At 40.5% G+C, this 13,715-nt stretch overlaps 2 protein-coding genes across 5 annotated transcripts; both read left to right on the forward strand.

Moving 5' to 3' along the window:
• The first annotated feature begins 296 nt into the window (after positions 1 to 296).
• On the forward strand, positions 297 to 10,179 carry clk2a (CDC-like kinase 2a). 4 transcript variants are annotated; one of them, XM_031738746.2, is made up of 13 exons: positions 297 to 505; positions 1,793 to 1,992; positions 2,112 to 2,391; positions 3,433 to 3,523; positions 4,385 to 4,451; positions 5,655 to 5,771; positions 5,920 to 6,086; positions 6,547 to 6,641; positions 6,966 to 7,095; positions 8,061 to 8,143; positions 8,456 to 8,535; positions 8,635 to 8,734; positions 8,872 to 10,179. In XM_031738746.2, the coding sequence occupies exons 2-13, from the start codon at positions 1,793 to 1,795 to the stop codon at positions 9,058 to 9,060; spliced, it is 1,599 nt and encodes a 532-aa protein (XP_031594606.1). In that variant the 5' UTR covers positions 297 to 505; the 3' UTR covers positions 9,061 to 10,179. The 4 variants fall into 4 exon arrangements, with proteins under 4 accessions (XP_031594606.1, XP_039461384.1, XP_039461385.1 ...); XM_039605450.1 differs by lacking the exon at positions 297 to 505 and adding an exon at positions 629 to 786; XM_039605451.1 differs by lacking the exon at positions 297 to 505 and adding an exon at positions 639 to 786 and having other exon boundaries at positions 8,635 to 8,725.
• Positions 10,180 to 10,321: 142 nt separating this feature from the next.
• Positions 10,322 to 13,656, forward strand: si:ch211-81a5.8 (uncharacterized protein LOC560648 homolog). Its single transcript, XM_039605454.1, has 4 exons — positions 10,322 to 12,177; positions 12,347 to 12,710; positions 13,019 to 13,106; positions 13,183 to 13,656. Exons 2-4 carry the CDS (start codon positions 12,490 to 12,492, stop codon positions 13,342 to 13,344), a joined length of 471 nt encoding a protein of 156 aa, XP_039461388.1. The 5' UTR covers positions 10,322 to 12,177; positions 12,347 to 12,489; the 3' UTR covers positions 13,345 to 13,656.
• Positions 13,657 to 13,715: the final 59 nt, after the last annotated feature.

Consider the following 13,715-nt stretch of genomic DNA (forward strand, 5'->3'; position numbering starts at 1 on the left):
CTATCCTTCCTCTACACATGTCCAAACCATCTCAGCCTTTCCTCCTAAATTTGTCTGAGTCCCTCAGATATACTGACACTAGTTCACTACCCTTTCTCCATAGACATCTGTATACCACCACAGGTATGTCATTTTAAATCAAAGGTTTAAAACAGCAAGTCAAATATTTGGACATGGAGAAAACAAAAGTTAAAAGGTAGCTGATAAAAATCAGCGGTCCATAATTTAATAAGGACTTGTAACGGTTGTAGGTTGGGGTGGTAATTCCTCACTAGTTCCTTGTGGATGTCTACCTTCGAACAGGAGTAGCCACATTTGAGCGCAGGAGGGCGGTACGAGTGCCGAATTGAACCAGAACTAGCTGTACTAAGCAGACAGAAAAAAAACTGGCTAGGTGATAGCAAAAGAGCTTTGAACATCGAGCTGGCGAGAAGGTAGAGGAGAAAAGTGGAACGCCACCACGGATTTTTTGTGGGATAAACGCACAGGGCTCGCTGCTAAAACGGTAAACACCGTGTTTATTTAAATAAGCTACATAGCGATTCTGCAGTTAGCGCGGCTGCTAGCGTAAGTAGCAAGTTAGCTTGACGAACGTAGCTAAGCTAAGATGGCGGTCAAATTATTTACATTAGCTAGTGGCTAGCAGTGCATGCTAATAGATACTACGTCGCTTGTTGATTAGTTACTTCTCTCCAGGCTTTGAAATGTTGGTGCTGTTAGTAAATGTGCTGGACTGTTATAGAAGCTTAATTTTACTAATCCATGCAGAGATTAACGAGCTTAACGGTAATTTTGCTTTACGTTTAACGAGTGTTGCATCGTCTTGGAATGAGTGTAAACAGCATAGGCAACGCTTAATGAGTAGCCACGATCAATTTATTAACTTGGCATTTACTTGTGCTTTCACTCTGCGTTGGATAAAGCTTAACTGAACTCATTTGCCCTAATAATTACTTCTGACTACAGTGCTAATGGCTTTGCAATGGTTTGATGCGCCGCTGTGTCTATTGGGGGTTGTCAAGTTTATTATGGTCATGCAACAGGGTTATTATAGCTATATCATCTCATTTGAACGCTGATCTTTTTTTTTTCAGTATTTTCAGACCCGTTGCAATAGTTTTGCACATAGTTTTAGGTCCGTTGGAAAATTTTGTTGCCTTTTTAGGTATGAAGGAAAGTTGAACTGTTGTTCTGAGGGTGGCCTCCTATATAACCACGTTTACAGAAATGTCTAGTTCTCGGTTAAGGGTAGTTTAATTAAACAGTAAAAATAATATTTACACTTGTCATGCAGTTGAAGGTATGATGCTAAAAGTGTCTGTTTCCAAGTTGACAATAAAGTTTGTTATGAAATTGTCTTTTTACTTTCAATTTAAATTCTTAAAACGTAACGACAGTTAAACCAGGGAACTTGCAGACTCGCGAGACTTTTGGGTTGTGCGGAGTTCAAATTACTTAAGGTTGAATACGTTTTTATTGGCGAAAGGTCAAAAAATAAAAAGGAAAAGGAGTATTGTTCAGTAAGGTAACACAGATTTTTGCTTTGTGAAATCATATGTGGAAAAGCTGTGCTGATGTACATAGTCCTGATTTGAGCCTTTGGGGTAAAACTCTGAACTTTACAGTATTGTTGGGGGGTCTGTAACTACACACTAGAAACGTGCAGGTATTTAGTCCCTCAAATCCCATGAGTTTGGCAGTGATCAGCTGCTCCAATAATTTGAATGTAAGGAATGACTTTCCTTAAACATATTTTGGTACTCTGTGCTAATTTGTTTCCTTTTTACACCAGATGCCTCATACAAGACGATACTCGTCCTCGGAAAGAGACAGTCGAGCCAGCTACCAGGATCGTTACAGAGACCGAGACAGAGGGCGACGACATCGACACAGAAGAACGCCGTCTTACTCCTCCAGCAGTGACAGAGAGAGAGACCGAGACAGGAGGGGACGTGGACACAGACAGGAAGGAAGCTATGTACGGTCACGGAGGTGCGTTATGGTCAAATTAGCTTGTGCTTTTACTCTTTCATGTTATATTTACCCCACTTTACTTTATTATTGGTTGCCAGTCCTAAGGTTTCCGTATATTTCTCTGCTCACTTATTCAGTCGCAGCTATGACAATCGCTCAGTGGAACAACGACCGTTTGACAGAAGATACTGCGAGGGATACAGACGGTTTGATCAGAGCAGAGAACGCGACAGAGACAGGGAGCCACACGGAGCAGCCGAGAGTTACTATCCACGTGACTTCTCGCCGAACATGTACGACTACAGACGGGGCCGCGAGAGGGAGCGTGAACGAGAAGAGTCGTACCGGCGGAAAGGCAGCAGGCGTAAGCACAAACGAAGGCGGCGTAGAACCAGGTCCTATAGCGCATCCTCCTCGGTGAGTACAGCCAGACCTGAGTTTGTGCTTTAAGTCCTCATCCTCTACCTCCACCTCCTGTTTCTTTCGCTCAGCTCTCTCTGCCTCTGTCCTGTCCTAACCTTTTCTTTACAGCCCCTAGATTTGGTAAGTAGTAAAACCTTTATGATTTATTTTTGTTCTGTCACAGGGGTTTTATTATATTTGTGAATAGGTGGGTTTGGCTCTAATTGGCTCTTTTTTCAAAAATTCTTTCTCCTTTTTATGGTAGAGCATTTTCATTTTTATACAGATACCTTTTAGTACTTCAGCCACTATTTTGTCACAGATAATTGTTACTGTAATTTAGTTATTTTACTTTAATTTTTTTTTTATTTATAAGAGGGCAGAAAGCCTTGTGATTTTTGTTTTGGCTCTTGCAATTATTATTATTATTTTTTTTAATGATGAAAAAGTGAAAATGTTCTGCCAAGCATAGTGCATTAGATTTTTATTAAAATGAGTTAGCTCTGATTATTTCTTTCTGTGTGGGGTGTGGTTAATCACACCTGTTAAGTATTATTATGAACGTAAATGAGGAAAAGGTTTGAATTTGATGTAGTATAACTGTTGGGATTATCTTTAAAGAAGTCCTGCTTGAATGTTTATGGTGTTGTCATTTTATCTTTCATCTTGTTGCAAAGTTTTGAAGTAGTTATGTATATTATTGTTTAATTGGTTGTTGCGTTGATGAATGGATGTGCCAGTTGCTTCCTTGTTTGTAAGCAGCTGTGGTTTAAAGGTAGGGGGGCGGGAGAGGAGCAGAGGACAACATGTGATCTTTGACTTGTTCCCTTGCACTATATCCCTATCGTTATATATTTCCTTCACGTGGTGTCATGCGTGAATCGCCCAATGACCATGAAACCCACCTACAACCACAACTACATCAACTACCACCCTCCTCCTCCCTCCTCATCCACCTGTGCCACCTGACGCCGTGGCTGCGGCTGCCCCTGAAACCCCCCCTGTCCCCTTCGGTCGTGTTGTGACCTGCTGATGGCCGTTTGGGTGTGAATACAGCGGAGCAACAGCCGGACGCGTGCACTGAGTGTGAGGGACGACGAGGAAGGGCACCTGATCTGTCGGAGTGGGGACGTCCTGCAAGAGAGATGTACTCACTGCCACTACTCTATCGTAACCCTTCTCCATATGAGTATTAAAGCATAGAGCATTTACATGACATGGGGAGTGCCTGATGATCATGATGATGATGATGCCTTGCTAGAATGCTCTTCGCTCTAGCTGAAATAGCAGGGTGGATTGCAAGAATGTTGAAGATTTTAGGAGGGACTTTAGATACAATCTGCTTTTTTTTTTCTTTTTTCTTTTTTTTTCTAGGATTTTTAAACTGTGGAGCATTTCCTTTATGTTTCACAGGTTATTTGACTTTCCTAAACTTAGAAATCCAATTTGCAGCTGTTTGTTTATGTTGCGCTTTAGCTTACAACTCAGTTACAGTTTTAAATCTGTAACTTAAGCTAGATGTTTTTCACTCGGATGGTTTCAGGGTCACATCACTTATTTAGCAAATTTCACTAAGGTTAGAACAACCAGTGCACATTTTAAGACTTTCTTTACATTAAACGCTTCATTTGAGAATAATTACAATACATATTATTTTTAATGTTTGAAGTTTATTCAGCATTTGTATCATTTTGGGCAAAGACAAAAGGATGCGCTCTAATAGCTTCAATGACTGCAAATTGGTCATCAAAGGAAGGGAGTGCTTTATGTTTGCCCCCTTTGTTTTACATCATAGCACCATTTAGTTACCATAGCTTTATGCGCAACGTTTTAAGCCTGCCAGACTCAGTAGGCAGCAATTCGGAAAGGGGATGGGCGCTAGTACTGATTCGCCTGTCTACACTTTTGCATTGTGTATTCCTGCACCAGTCCAGATTTCTAATGCTTCTTTTTTTTTTCCCCCCCGCTCTCCCTCTCTTGTTTTTTTTCTCTTTGTACTGTGTTGCAGATGAGATTGTCAGCACTTTGGGGGAAGGCACCTTTGGCAGGGTGATGCAGTGCATTGACCATCGCAGGTGTGTGAGCTCTCAGTCTCTGAGTGTCTTAGTAGTTCATTAGGGAATTGTTGTTTCCTCAGCAACAAGAAACAAGAGCTTCTGTGTGCATGTATTGGGCTGGGATATTAGGATACATCAGAGGTGTTTAACCCATTTTTAGTACATGGGCAACATACAGCCTGTATTGAGCAGGGTGGACCAGTGCAAGTATTGCATAAAACCCTCTGTAGGAGAAAGAAACTACCTCTCTAAATTTCTTCTTTTATTTATGGTTACAGCCACATGTATTTTGGCAAAAATAGTTTTTTCTATGCATTTTGCCTTGACCTTTGAAAAACTCATGCCAGGGTGAAGCTTTTTGAGAAGTTCGTTTCTACTTTTAGATGTGAATAAGGAAAAGAGATTTCCAGGCTGTGCACCTTTATTTTCTTTTTTGATGTCTCACTGTGTTATTGTTTGTAGGCTTTTGATTGGCCAGAATTTCTTCAGAGATAGTGATGATGAACAGCCTGAAATCTTATAAGAAAAATAATTAGTCTTAAATTATCGTTATGTCTGTTGTCTGTACCTGTGCAATACAATTTATGGACCACTGTGAATCAATGACAGCACAAAGTATTTACATGTAGAGTTTTTTTTTTTATTAAGGTAAACAGTGTTTTATGTTTCAAGTAACTTGTTGAGCTTGTTCATTATCAGTAATTTTAGAGTCACATTATCACACCAGACATGGCAGAAACACATTTCTGATTTTAATTCTGGTTCTGTTCACCACATCGTGATGTATACTGAAAATCAGCTCAACAGTATTTTAGTCCCCTGTGACTGTGAGCCCCTCATGTGAACAGGGGCTATTTGTGCTTCTCTCCCTGCGGAAGATTTATTTTCTTGTGACAGAGTTAGAAATGTACATCAGTTCATGTTCATGCCCAGGGCCTTAAGATCATGATGTGCCGTCGTTATGGGTTAACGTCTTCCAACCAGCTGGAGCTGCTGCAGTGACTTCTCATATATTTATATTTTCCCCGTCCTATAAATAACTTGATAATTGGAGCCTTTGCTCTCATAGCCAGGCAGTTAACTACTCTGTCTTGAATCTATAAATAAACAAGTGCTAGTGTTTAGCAATCAGGGCTGCACACAGGGATTACATAAAAAATAAGGCATGTTTTGTGTTTCATAACGTTAGTGTTTGTATTCATAATCGCTTGTGTTTTACAGGGGAGGAGCCCACGTTGCTCTGAAAATTATCAAGAATGTGGAGAAATACAAGGAAGCAGCTCGCTTGGAGATCAATGTACTGGAGAAGATCAATGAAAAGGATCCCGATAACAAATTGTGAGTTCTGACTCAGTCATGCGGCACTGTGGTTAAACCAGTATTACTTAGTGTCTTGTGTTCACTCCGAGGTTGAAGCTGGTTTACGTGATTGAAGTGAATTTGTCAGCTCACTCCCTGAACCTCCCATGCTTTGTCTGTCTTGCAGTTTATGTGTACAGATGTATGACTGGTTTGACTACCACGGTCACATGTGCATCTCCTTTGAGCTGCTAGCTCTGAGCACCTTTGACTTTCTGAAGGAAAACAACTACCTGCCCTACTCAATTGGTCAGGTCAGACACATGGCCTACCAAATCTGTCTTGCTGTGAAATGTAAGTTGTATCTTTATGGTCTGTGAAATTTACAGATAAATTGGATGGGAATTAGGAATACCTTGAAATGGGACAACATTGATACTTATAACTTGAGCTGTAATTTAGCTTTTGACTTGATTATTATACTTGTTCAAATCATCTGGTGTTTGTGGTAGACATTTACCACAGGAGGGCATCATAGCAAAAAGGGTGTTGGCCCCACTGACTTATCAAGTTTCTCTTTAGTAAATAAAAGCTATATATCCTCACCAAGCCCTTTAACTTGTTTACTGTTGTTAATGTTCTCATGTTGGTTTTACTGAGATATTCTAGTAGTGCTTTTCTGATGCTTTTCTATTAGTATTATGATGCTTATATGTTGTAATAAATGGTGAGTAGACAGTTTGTATAAAGTGATGCAAGGTAACTGACAATTCTGAATAACTTAAACAGTGAGGGTTGCTTTTTACCTCCATAGTTCTCCATGACAATAAGCTGACACATACAGACCTCAAGCCTGAGAACATCCTGTTTGTCAACTCAGACTTCACCATGTCCTACAACGTAGAGAAGGTAAGAGTCAAGGAAAACAGTTTAAAAAACAAAACAAAAACCCAACAATCAGATTTGTTTATAGGCAGGTTGGTTCCAAAACTCAAGAGCTACTTTTTCGTTCATTTCACATATGAAGAAAAAAAAAGTTCTTTATAAAAAGTTATCACCTTTCTTGTAGGTGGAGGAAAGTTTTCCTGTTACTTATTGCTGGCAGATAGGGTGAATAGATATGAAAACACGTGTTGCTATATTTTAGGGGGGAAAAAGCTAAGCTTCTCTACTGCAGATTTACTCCTGAGAGAAAGCTGGGCATTTCTGAAAAACATGCGTGTCATCTTCCAGAAACGAGAGGAGCGGACTGTTAAGAGCACGGCAGTACGCGTGGTGGACTTTGGCAGTGCCACATTTGACCACGAGCACCACAGCACCATTGTGTCCACGCGGCATTACCGTGCCCCTGAGGTCATATTAGGTGAGAACTGCTATAGATGTACAGGAGATGGGTGTGTGATTATATCCACAAATCTTTGGCCCAGTCACATGAGCAGCTGTGCCTTTTTCAGTTGACACGATATGCTTTACTTGGAAGACCAAAAGTTTATCTTGAAGTTCTTTTAAAAAACAAACAAACAAACAAAAAAAACAGGTTCAAACAGGCACGGCTCAGCTCCCCGCCCTGATTGCTCTGTTAGGGGAAAAAAAAAAAAAAAAGGGATATGTGATATTCAAGTATGTGAAATATTCACTTCTACACAAGTGTATCATCAGTGGTACAATAAGTATCTGCTGAAAGCAGTTTATGCTGAGATAAATTGGGGCTGGTTGATGTGAGGAGTGCAAAATGACTCGCGTCAAAAACAAATTGGATCATTTGAATGTTTTTTGTGTGACTTCAGCAAGCATGCGAATCCTTTCCAGCGTGCATGTTGCTTTAAACTCAACGATGTACTGATAAGTAATTGATGATAAAAGATCAACTCACTGTAACATAATGTTGTTCAAAAACACTTTCCCAGGCATTATAAGTGGGAGAATAGAAACAGAGATTGTGCTGATATATCATTTCTGGTCTGTTAATGACCAAATGACCAAAAACACACTTTGGTGACAGTGGAAAAGAAAAATTCCCTTTAACCAGGAAGAAACCTCTGGCAGAACCAGGCTTGATACTCAATATTTACGGTCACCTGGTCCAGCCCTAAGTTGTATGCTTTGTCAAAAAGGAAAGTTTTAAGCCTAAACTTAGAAGTAGAGAGTGTGTCTGTCTTTCCTGTTAAATTCATTCCCAGTCTTCACTGCAAACACTGAGTGAATCTGGCCAGAAATGGATGAAAATTAAAACGTGGCTGGTTGTGGGAAGATTACAACCACAAGGTGGTAGTCCTGTCCTCTTGTAATCCTGTGGTGGTTTAGTGTACTTACACTTTTGTGTTTCAGAGCTGGGCTGGAGTCATCCCTGCGATGTGTGGAGCATTGGCTGTATCCTGTTTGAGTACTACTTGGGCTTCACTTTGTTTCAGGTACACGGCAGCACACAGTTCGTTTCAGCAGAATACGCCTTTTATTTACTTTTTGTAAACTGATTTATTTGTTGAAATCTCAACTATTAGTTAAAGCTCTAATGTAAATGGGTCCTTGTAAATGCAAGCGTACAAGTATTCAGTGCTGGTAAGAATGAACCCTTGCCACTGGTGAGCTCTCTAAAACCGAAGACACCATATGCAGCAGCAGAACCTGAAGTAGTTAAATCCTGATTATCTACTGAATCACTCTCTTCCTTTCTGTGTGAGTCTTTTCCCCTCTCATTCTTGCTTATCTTATATTTTTTGCAGACTCATGACAACAGGGAACATTTGGCTATGATGGAAAGAATCCTGGGACCAGTGCCCTCCAGGATGATTCGTAAGACTCGGTAAGAGAACATAAAAACACAAGTAAAGGATTAAAAATGTGGCTGATGCAAACATATTTTTTTTAAAGCAACATTTTAAAACTCATCTTACTCTCTCAGGAAGCAGAAATACTTCTATCGTGGTCGTCTTGATTGGGATGAGAGCTCCTCAGCGGGAAAATATGTTAGAGAAAACTGCAAACCCTTACGGGTAAGTGAAGTGAGTGGGAAGGGCATGAATATGATGATTAGCGGGGATGAAAAGTTCACTGTATGATGCAACAGATGTTTCATGTTGGAGTTTTTTTATTGCCACTAATTCCCACTTTTATTTTTTTTTTCCCCCTTTTCTTTCAGCGGTATCTGCTGTCCGAGGCGGAAGAGCACCACCAGCTGTTTGACCTCATCGAAAGCATGTTGGAGTATGAGCCCTCCAAGAGGCTTGCACTGGCTGACTCTCTAAAGCACCCTTTCTTTGAGAACTTAGGGATCAGTGAGGCTGCAGGCACCAAGACCTGGGAGGGCAACCGCGACATCAGCCGGTGACCCACAACCCTCCAAAGACTGAATGATGAAGGGTTTACAGTCCTTTCTGTGTGGAGCAGTGGGAACTGTTGAATAAATTGGGGCCTCATCTGTCATTAAAGCATGGACACCTTAACTTCTCGCTCCTCTGGCGTCCATCTCTGTAGCCACAAGAGGCATGTTTTTGCAGCAGAGACTAAAAATGAGCCACAGAAGATGTGGGGGAAAGAGTGAAGTCTTTTCTAGTTCTCACAGCCTCGGTAGAGGCAAAAAAAAAATCTTTAAATGGAAGATTGTTTGTATCCAAAGTAGCCCACTATGCAGCTCCTGTCTTCCTTTAGACTTCTGAACCACCTTCCACCCTTCTTTCTGTTTACCTGTTATTTTAACCAGCATGTAAAGAAAATTAGGAAATGCTACCAGAGTCTGTTATCAAAAAAAAGAATCAGCTTTGGAGATGAAAAAGTCTTCCGATTCTGAAGTGAAAGGAAAGGGTAAAAAAAGGAGACATGGGGAAGAGATTCTGTTATACAAACATCAAACATCTGATCATTCAAATTGGAAAGTATTGCAAACATCTGTGGCAGAGGCAAGTGTCTCAACTTCTTGTTTACGTTGTTAATTAAAGACCTGCGCATAGACTTCTTGTTTTATAAAAGAAATGTCCCCTATATGGAGAATCTGCCATAAATTTGTGGGTTTATTACTATTCACCAGTAACGTGAGAAGATAATAATGACGGGACACTCCGCTTACATGGGGCTTTGCTGCCTCTCTTATATGATAAATATGTTGTCATGCAATGATTTCTGGGTGTGAGAGTGTGTGTCTGTTGGATGGAGTGGGCGACGCGTTTATGTTTTGCTCAGTGGTTTACGTAAGCATTAGTTGTGGGAACAATCCCACTCATTCAAACTCCAATAACTGCCTTTTCCATGTTTGACATTTTCAGACCTGACTTCTCTCTATCGAGGTTAAGCACACAGCCCCTTTTGATGGTATTTATTATGAGTTCTTCTAGGTCATAGTCCCCACCGCCCACCTGTACATGACTTGTTTGTTTGTTTTTTTAATGAAATTAAAGCGTATAAAACTGTATATATGTATTATTGTGTAGAATTAAAGTCCTCCTTGCCAAAGGCTTCTGGTTTCCGCTGTGTCCGTTTGGGCCTGTGATAAAATTAAAGGTGGTTACCATTTCTGTTTCTTACCTCAGCGATGCCTCTGCTGGATGACCTGCGTAGCTGTCACACAGGTCTTTGGATGCTTGAGTGAACAAAAGGAAAATGGTGAGTATTATTTTCTAATTTTAAGTCATTTCTTTAAATCTTTCACATTTTTACAGCAAACTGTCTCTTGGATTCCACTGGCACTAAAAGCTTTTTTTTTTTTTTTTTTTTAAATCATTTGGACATTTTATCACCTGCATTTTCAGATTACTAAAGTCTGATTTTATAGCAAATTATTCTGGGGCACTCTTCTCTGGATCATCAGCCACACTTTAGACTATCACTAGACTCACTCTTTTTAAGTGTTTTCTTTTTTTTTTAAATGGGATAGTTTTCATGCTGTTTTCCAAGTATCTTAACTTAATTGTTTAATAGTTTTAGGCATTTTGCATACACTGATAAAATAAAATAAAAAAATTCCCACCCTAATGACAGGGTTTTCTGGCAGCGACTGTCGGATGTTTTTCCTCTACCAGTCCTATCTTGTTAACTAATCTCTCTGTCATTACCCTTCAAAGTCTACGCTCAGCTGTCACCTCCTGAGGAGCAGAAGAGAGCTGAGCACAAGATCTGTTGCAACAGGTGTATAGATGGATCGTCATGTAGACTTCCCCACCTGTCAGTACTTTTATTAGTACCTTTATTAACCTCGCTGTCCCCATTCTTTCTCAAACAACAGCAGACCGAATAGAAACCCTGCTGCGCATTAACCTTAAAAGAAAATGATAAAACTGAATCTGTTTGATTGAAACTGTGCTTGACTGACATACAAAGATGTGGGATGTAGGTTTTCTGGTCATTTTCTCACGTTTTCTAACAACCTGAGGATTGTCCAATTCTTTGTGTTAAATGTAAAAACCTTCATATGCAGAATTGAAATAATCTGTATGGTAGAAATGCACTGTTGTAGCATCAAACACAGGTGATTCATAGTGGTGTGGGCAGGCTGAGACTGTGTCTGAAATTCCACACTAATATAGTATTTAGTATGCTTCAGTAATGAGAGTCTTACCCTTAGTATGTATATAATTGCAGTGTGTAGCAGTACTTTAAATGCATACTATTTCCAGGTAAATATTAGAGTATGTGGCCCCAGATACTACACTGGCGTATAAATCTATAAAAGCAGTGCAGCAGTAACAGGATTTAAGAGGCACAGCTCAATCTTTATGGTAAATCTTTATAGTGTTTAAAAATAAGGTGCCAGTTTGTTAATGATTGCTTGGTCTCGCACAGGTTGTTGGATTACCATTAACACGTGTTGCTCTGTAAGTGACATGGACAGTAGTAAAAATATTGAGTATATAGTGCATGGTTTGGGATTTCAGACACTGTGAATGCTGTTTCTCTCTAGGCCTGAATTTGTCTGAGTTCACTGTGAATGAAGCGAATCTGTGAATGAAATTGAGCCTTCCAGTCAATGAAACTGTCTCGTCTTTGGGTAGAAGTCGTCCTCTGTGCGTCATAAAAGCGTCATCCTCCGCCTTCCACTTTATCAGCTCCCATCTGTCAGGCTTCCTCTGACCCTGTTGCCAAATAATTTCATCAGCTGCTAAAATTGACAATGAAAAAACTAAGTGGAGCCTAGTCGTCGTCAGTCCCCTGGATGTAAATTTCTGAACTATTTCAGCAGCCAAAATCTAAATAAGCATCTGTTTGCATGTGCAGATTTGTTTGCAGCTACTCTGCTGTTAATGAGATAAGCGACTGTTGCGTCCTCAGCTAATCCAATTTGTAGACCTGCAAGGTCATCAGTCAAATCCGCATAAGAGCAGAGCGCTGCGGAGCGGAGGTGTCTACAGGTACACAAGCTGAAGTGCTGGCAGCAGAGCATTAAATGGATCCTTTGCTTTACAGCTTTGACAAATGATACCATCAGCCCATTGTGTCTACAGGAGAACGCACAAAGGTCAGTCATTGTTTCTTTAAGCCATGTGCAACATGTTGTGTAAAATTGTGACTTTAGGGTGTCTCTTTTTTTATGGACACAGACAAAGAGTTTCCCAAATAAAGGAAACTTTTTTTAATTTCAATATAGAGGTATTAAAGTTTTCTCTGCTTGTACTTTTTATTTGCAGATTACAGTCTCCAATAAAAGCCTCACTTCTTCTGCTGAAGATTTATCCCAAATAGTCAAAGAGTCGCACCTTCATGCTGATATTGCCTTAAATAGTTGGAAAAGTCTACCTGATAAATCAAGCGACATCTACAAACGGCGCAAATGGATTCCTTAATGTCACTGGGCGCTCCCCTGAAGCAGTTCACCAGCTGCGTGTCGGGGAAAAGCACCACCAAGAGGGGCGCCGGGAGGAGCCAGTCTGTCCGGAGAAGCAGCTTCACCCGCAGGAGGAGCGTCAGCAGGAGGAGAAGCGTTCCCTGCAACAGCCAAAAAGTGCCAGACTCCTGGCTCAGAGCTTACCAGGATGAACTGAAGAGGGAAAGGTAAAAAAAAAAAGAAAATTAAACAGAAGCATTCATGTGATTGATTGATTGAATTTCAGTTTTTAATGTGGTTTTTCCAGGCTGTGTGGAGTTTTTCACGATCACTTTTAGCTTTTTTTGCAATACAATACAGAGTTAGAGTTGCTGTTGTATTTTAGGAAAACAATGATTTTCAGTTACTATCTTGTCATCAAGCTAAGACTCTTGGCCAGACAGACCTGGCTTAGTGAGGATAAGACTCTTCCTCACATGAATAAGCTCCTCGACCATGTGCCACGCTAAATGTTGCTCTTTGCTGTTTGCCAAAGGAAACGTCAGCAAGCCATGCTGGCCAAGAAGAATGCTGAAAGGACTGTCAGGAAAACTCACTTCAGGAGCCATCACTGCCTCCCACGGGTAAGTGAGCAGCTACATTCAAATGCAACTGACTTATCAGCGTGTCATTATCTAACCTGAACACATGTGCCTGCAGCAGAGCAACGCTTCCAGGAGGAAACCGACCCCGGCCAAGGACGACTCCTTCTTTGGAGCCTTTCAGGGCCTCAGTCTGGATGGATTGATGGGGGGTACTAATGCATCCGCTGCTGTGACGGCGCCTGGTGCAGGTGCAGGAGATCAGTGCACAGTCATGTGAGATGGGATGCATAAGGACGTTTAGATTTTTTTCAATGAGCCACATGCTTTTGCAGATTTTTCTGCAAATGAGACTGGATGGAGAAAATGAGACTGACACCATGTAACCCAGGAGGACGGGAAACATTTGTATTACTGTATTTTCTGAAGTATTCTTTTTCCTTTGGCAGACAATGCTGCTTCTTGTTTTGATGTTTGTTTTACAAATTATACACTGTAGCCATCTCCATTGTTTCATAGTGTTTGCTGAGCACAACTGCAAAGAAAAAAAGTTTTAAAACTGAATTATTAAACTGGTATTTTATTTTCCCACTGTTCATTTTCCGAGTTCTTTTTTTCCTTTTGTGCTTAAAAAAAGCCAAAACAGAAACT

Source organism: Oreochromis aureus, linkage group 22 (genome assembly GCF_013358895.1).
Source record: "Oreochromis aureus strain Israel breed Guangdong linkage group 22, ZZ_aureus, whole genome shotgun sequence".
Taxonomy (NCBI): Eukaryota; Metazoa; Chordata; class Actinopteri; order Cichliformes; family Cichlidae; genus Oreochromis; species Oreochromis aureus.

Excerpts from the sequence above, each read along its gene's own strand:
- clk2a (XM_039605450.1), top strand. The coding sequence starts at position 763 with ATGCAGAGATTAACGAGCTTAACG. Across the intron at positions 6,642-6,965 it reads TGTCCTACAACGTAGAGAAG|AAACGAGAGGAGCGGACTGT; the intron begins GTAAGAGTCAAG and ends GTCATCTTCCAG. Across the intron at positions 8,536-8,634 it reads AGGATGATTCGTAAGACTCG|GAAGCAGAAATACTTCTATC; the intron begins GTAAGAGAACAT and ends TTACTCTCTCAG.
- si:ch211-81a5.8 (XM_039605454.1), top strand. The coding sequence starts at position 12,490 with ATGGATTCCTTAATGTCACTGGGCGCTCCCCTGAAGCAGTTCACCAGC. Across the intron at positions 12,711-13,018 it reads GATGAACTGAAGAGGGAAAG|GAAACGTCAGCAAGCCATGC; the intron begins GTAAAAAAAAAA and ends TGTTTGCCAAAG. Across the intron at positions 13,107-13,182 it reads GCCATCACTGCCTCCCACGG|CAGAGCAACGCTTCCAGGAG; the intron begins GTAAGTGAGCAG and ends ATGTGCCTGCAG.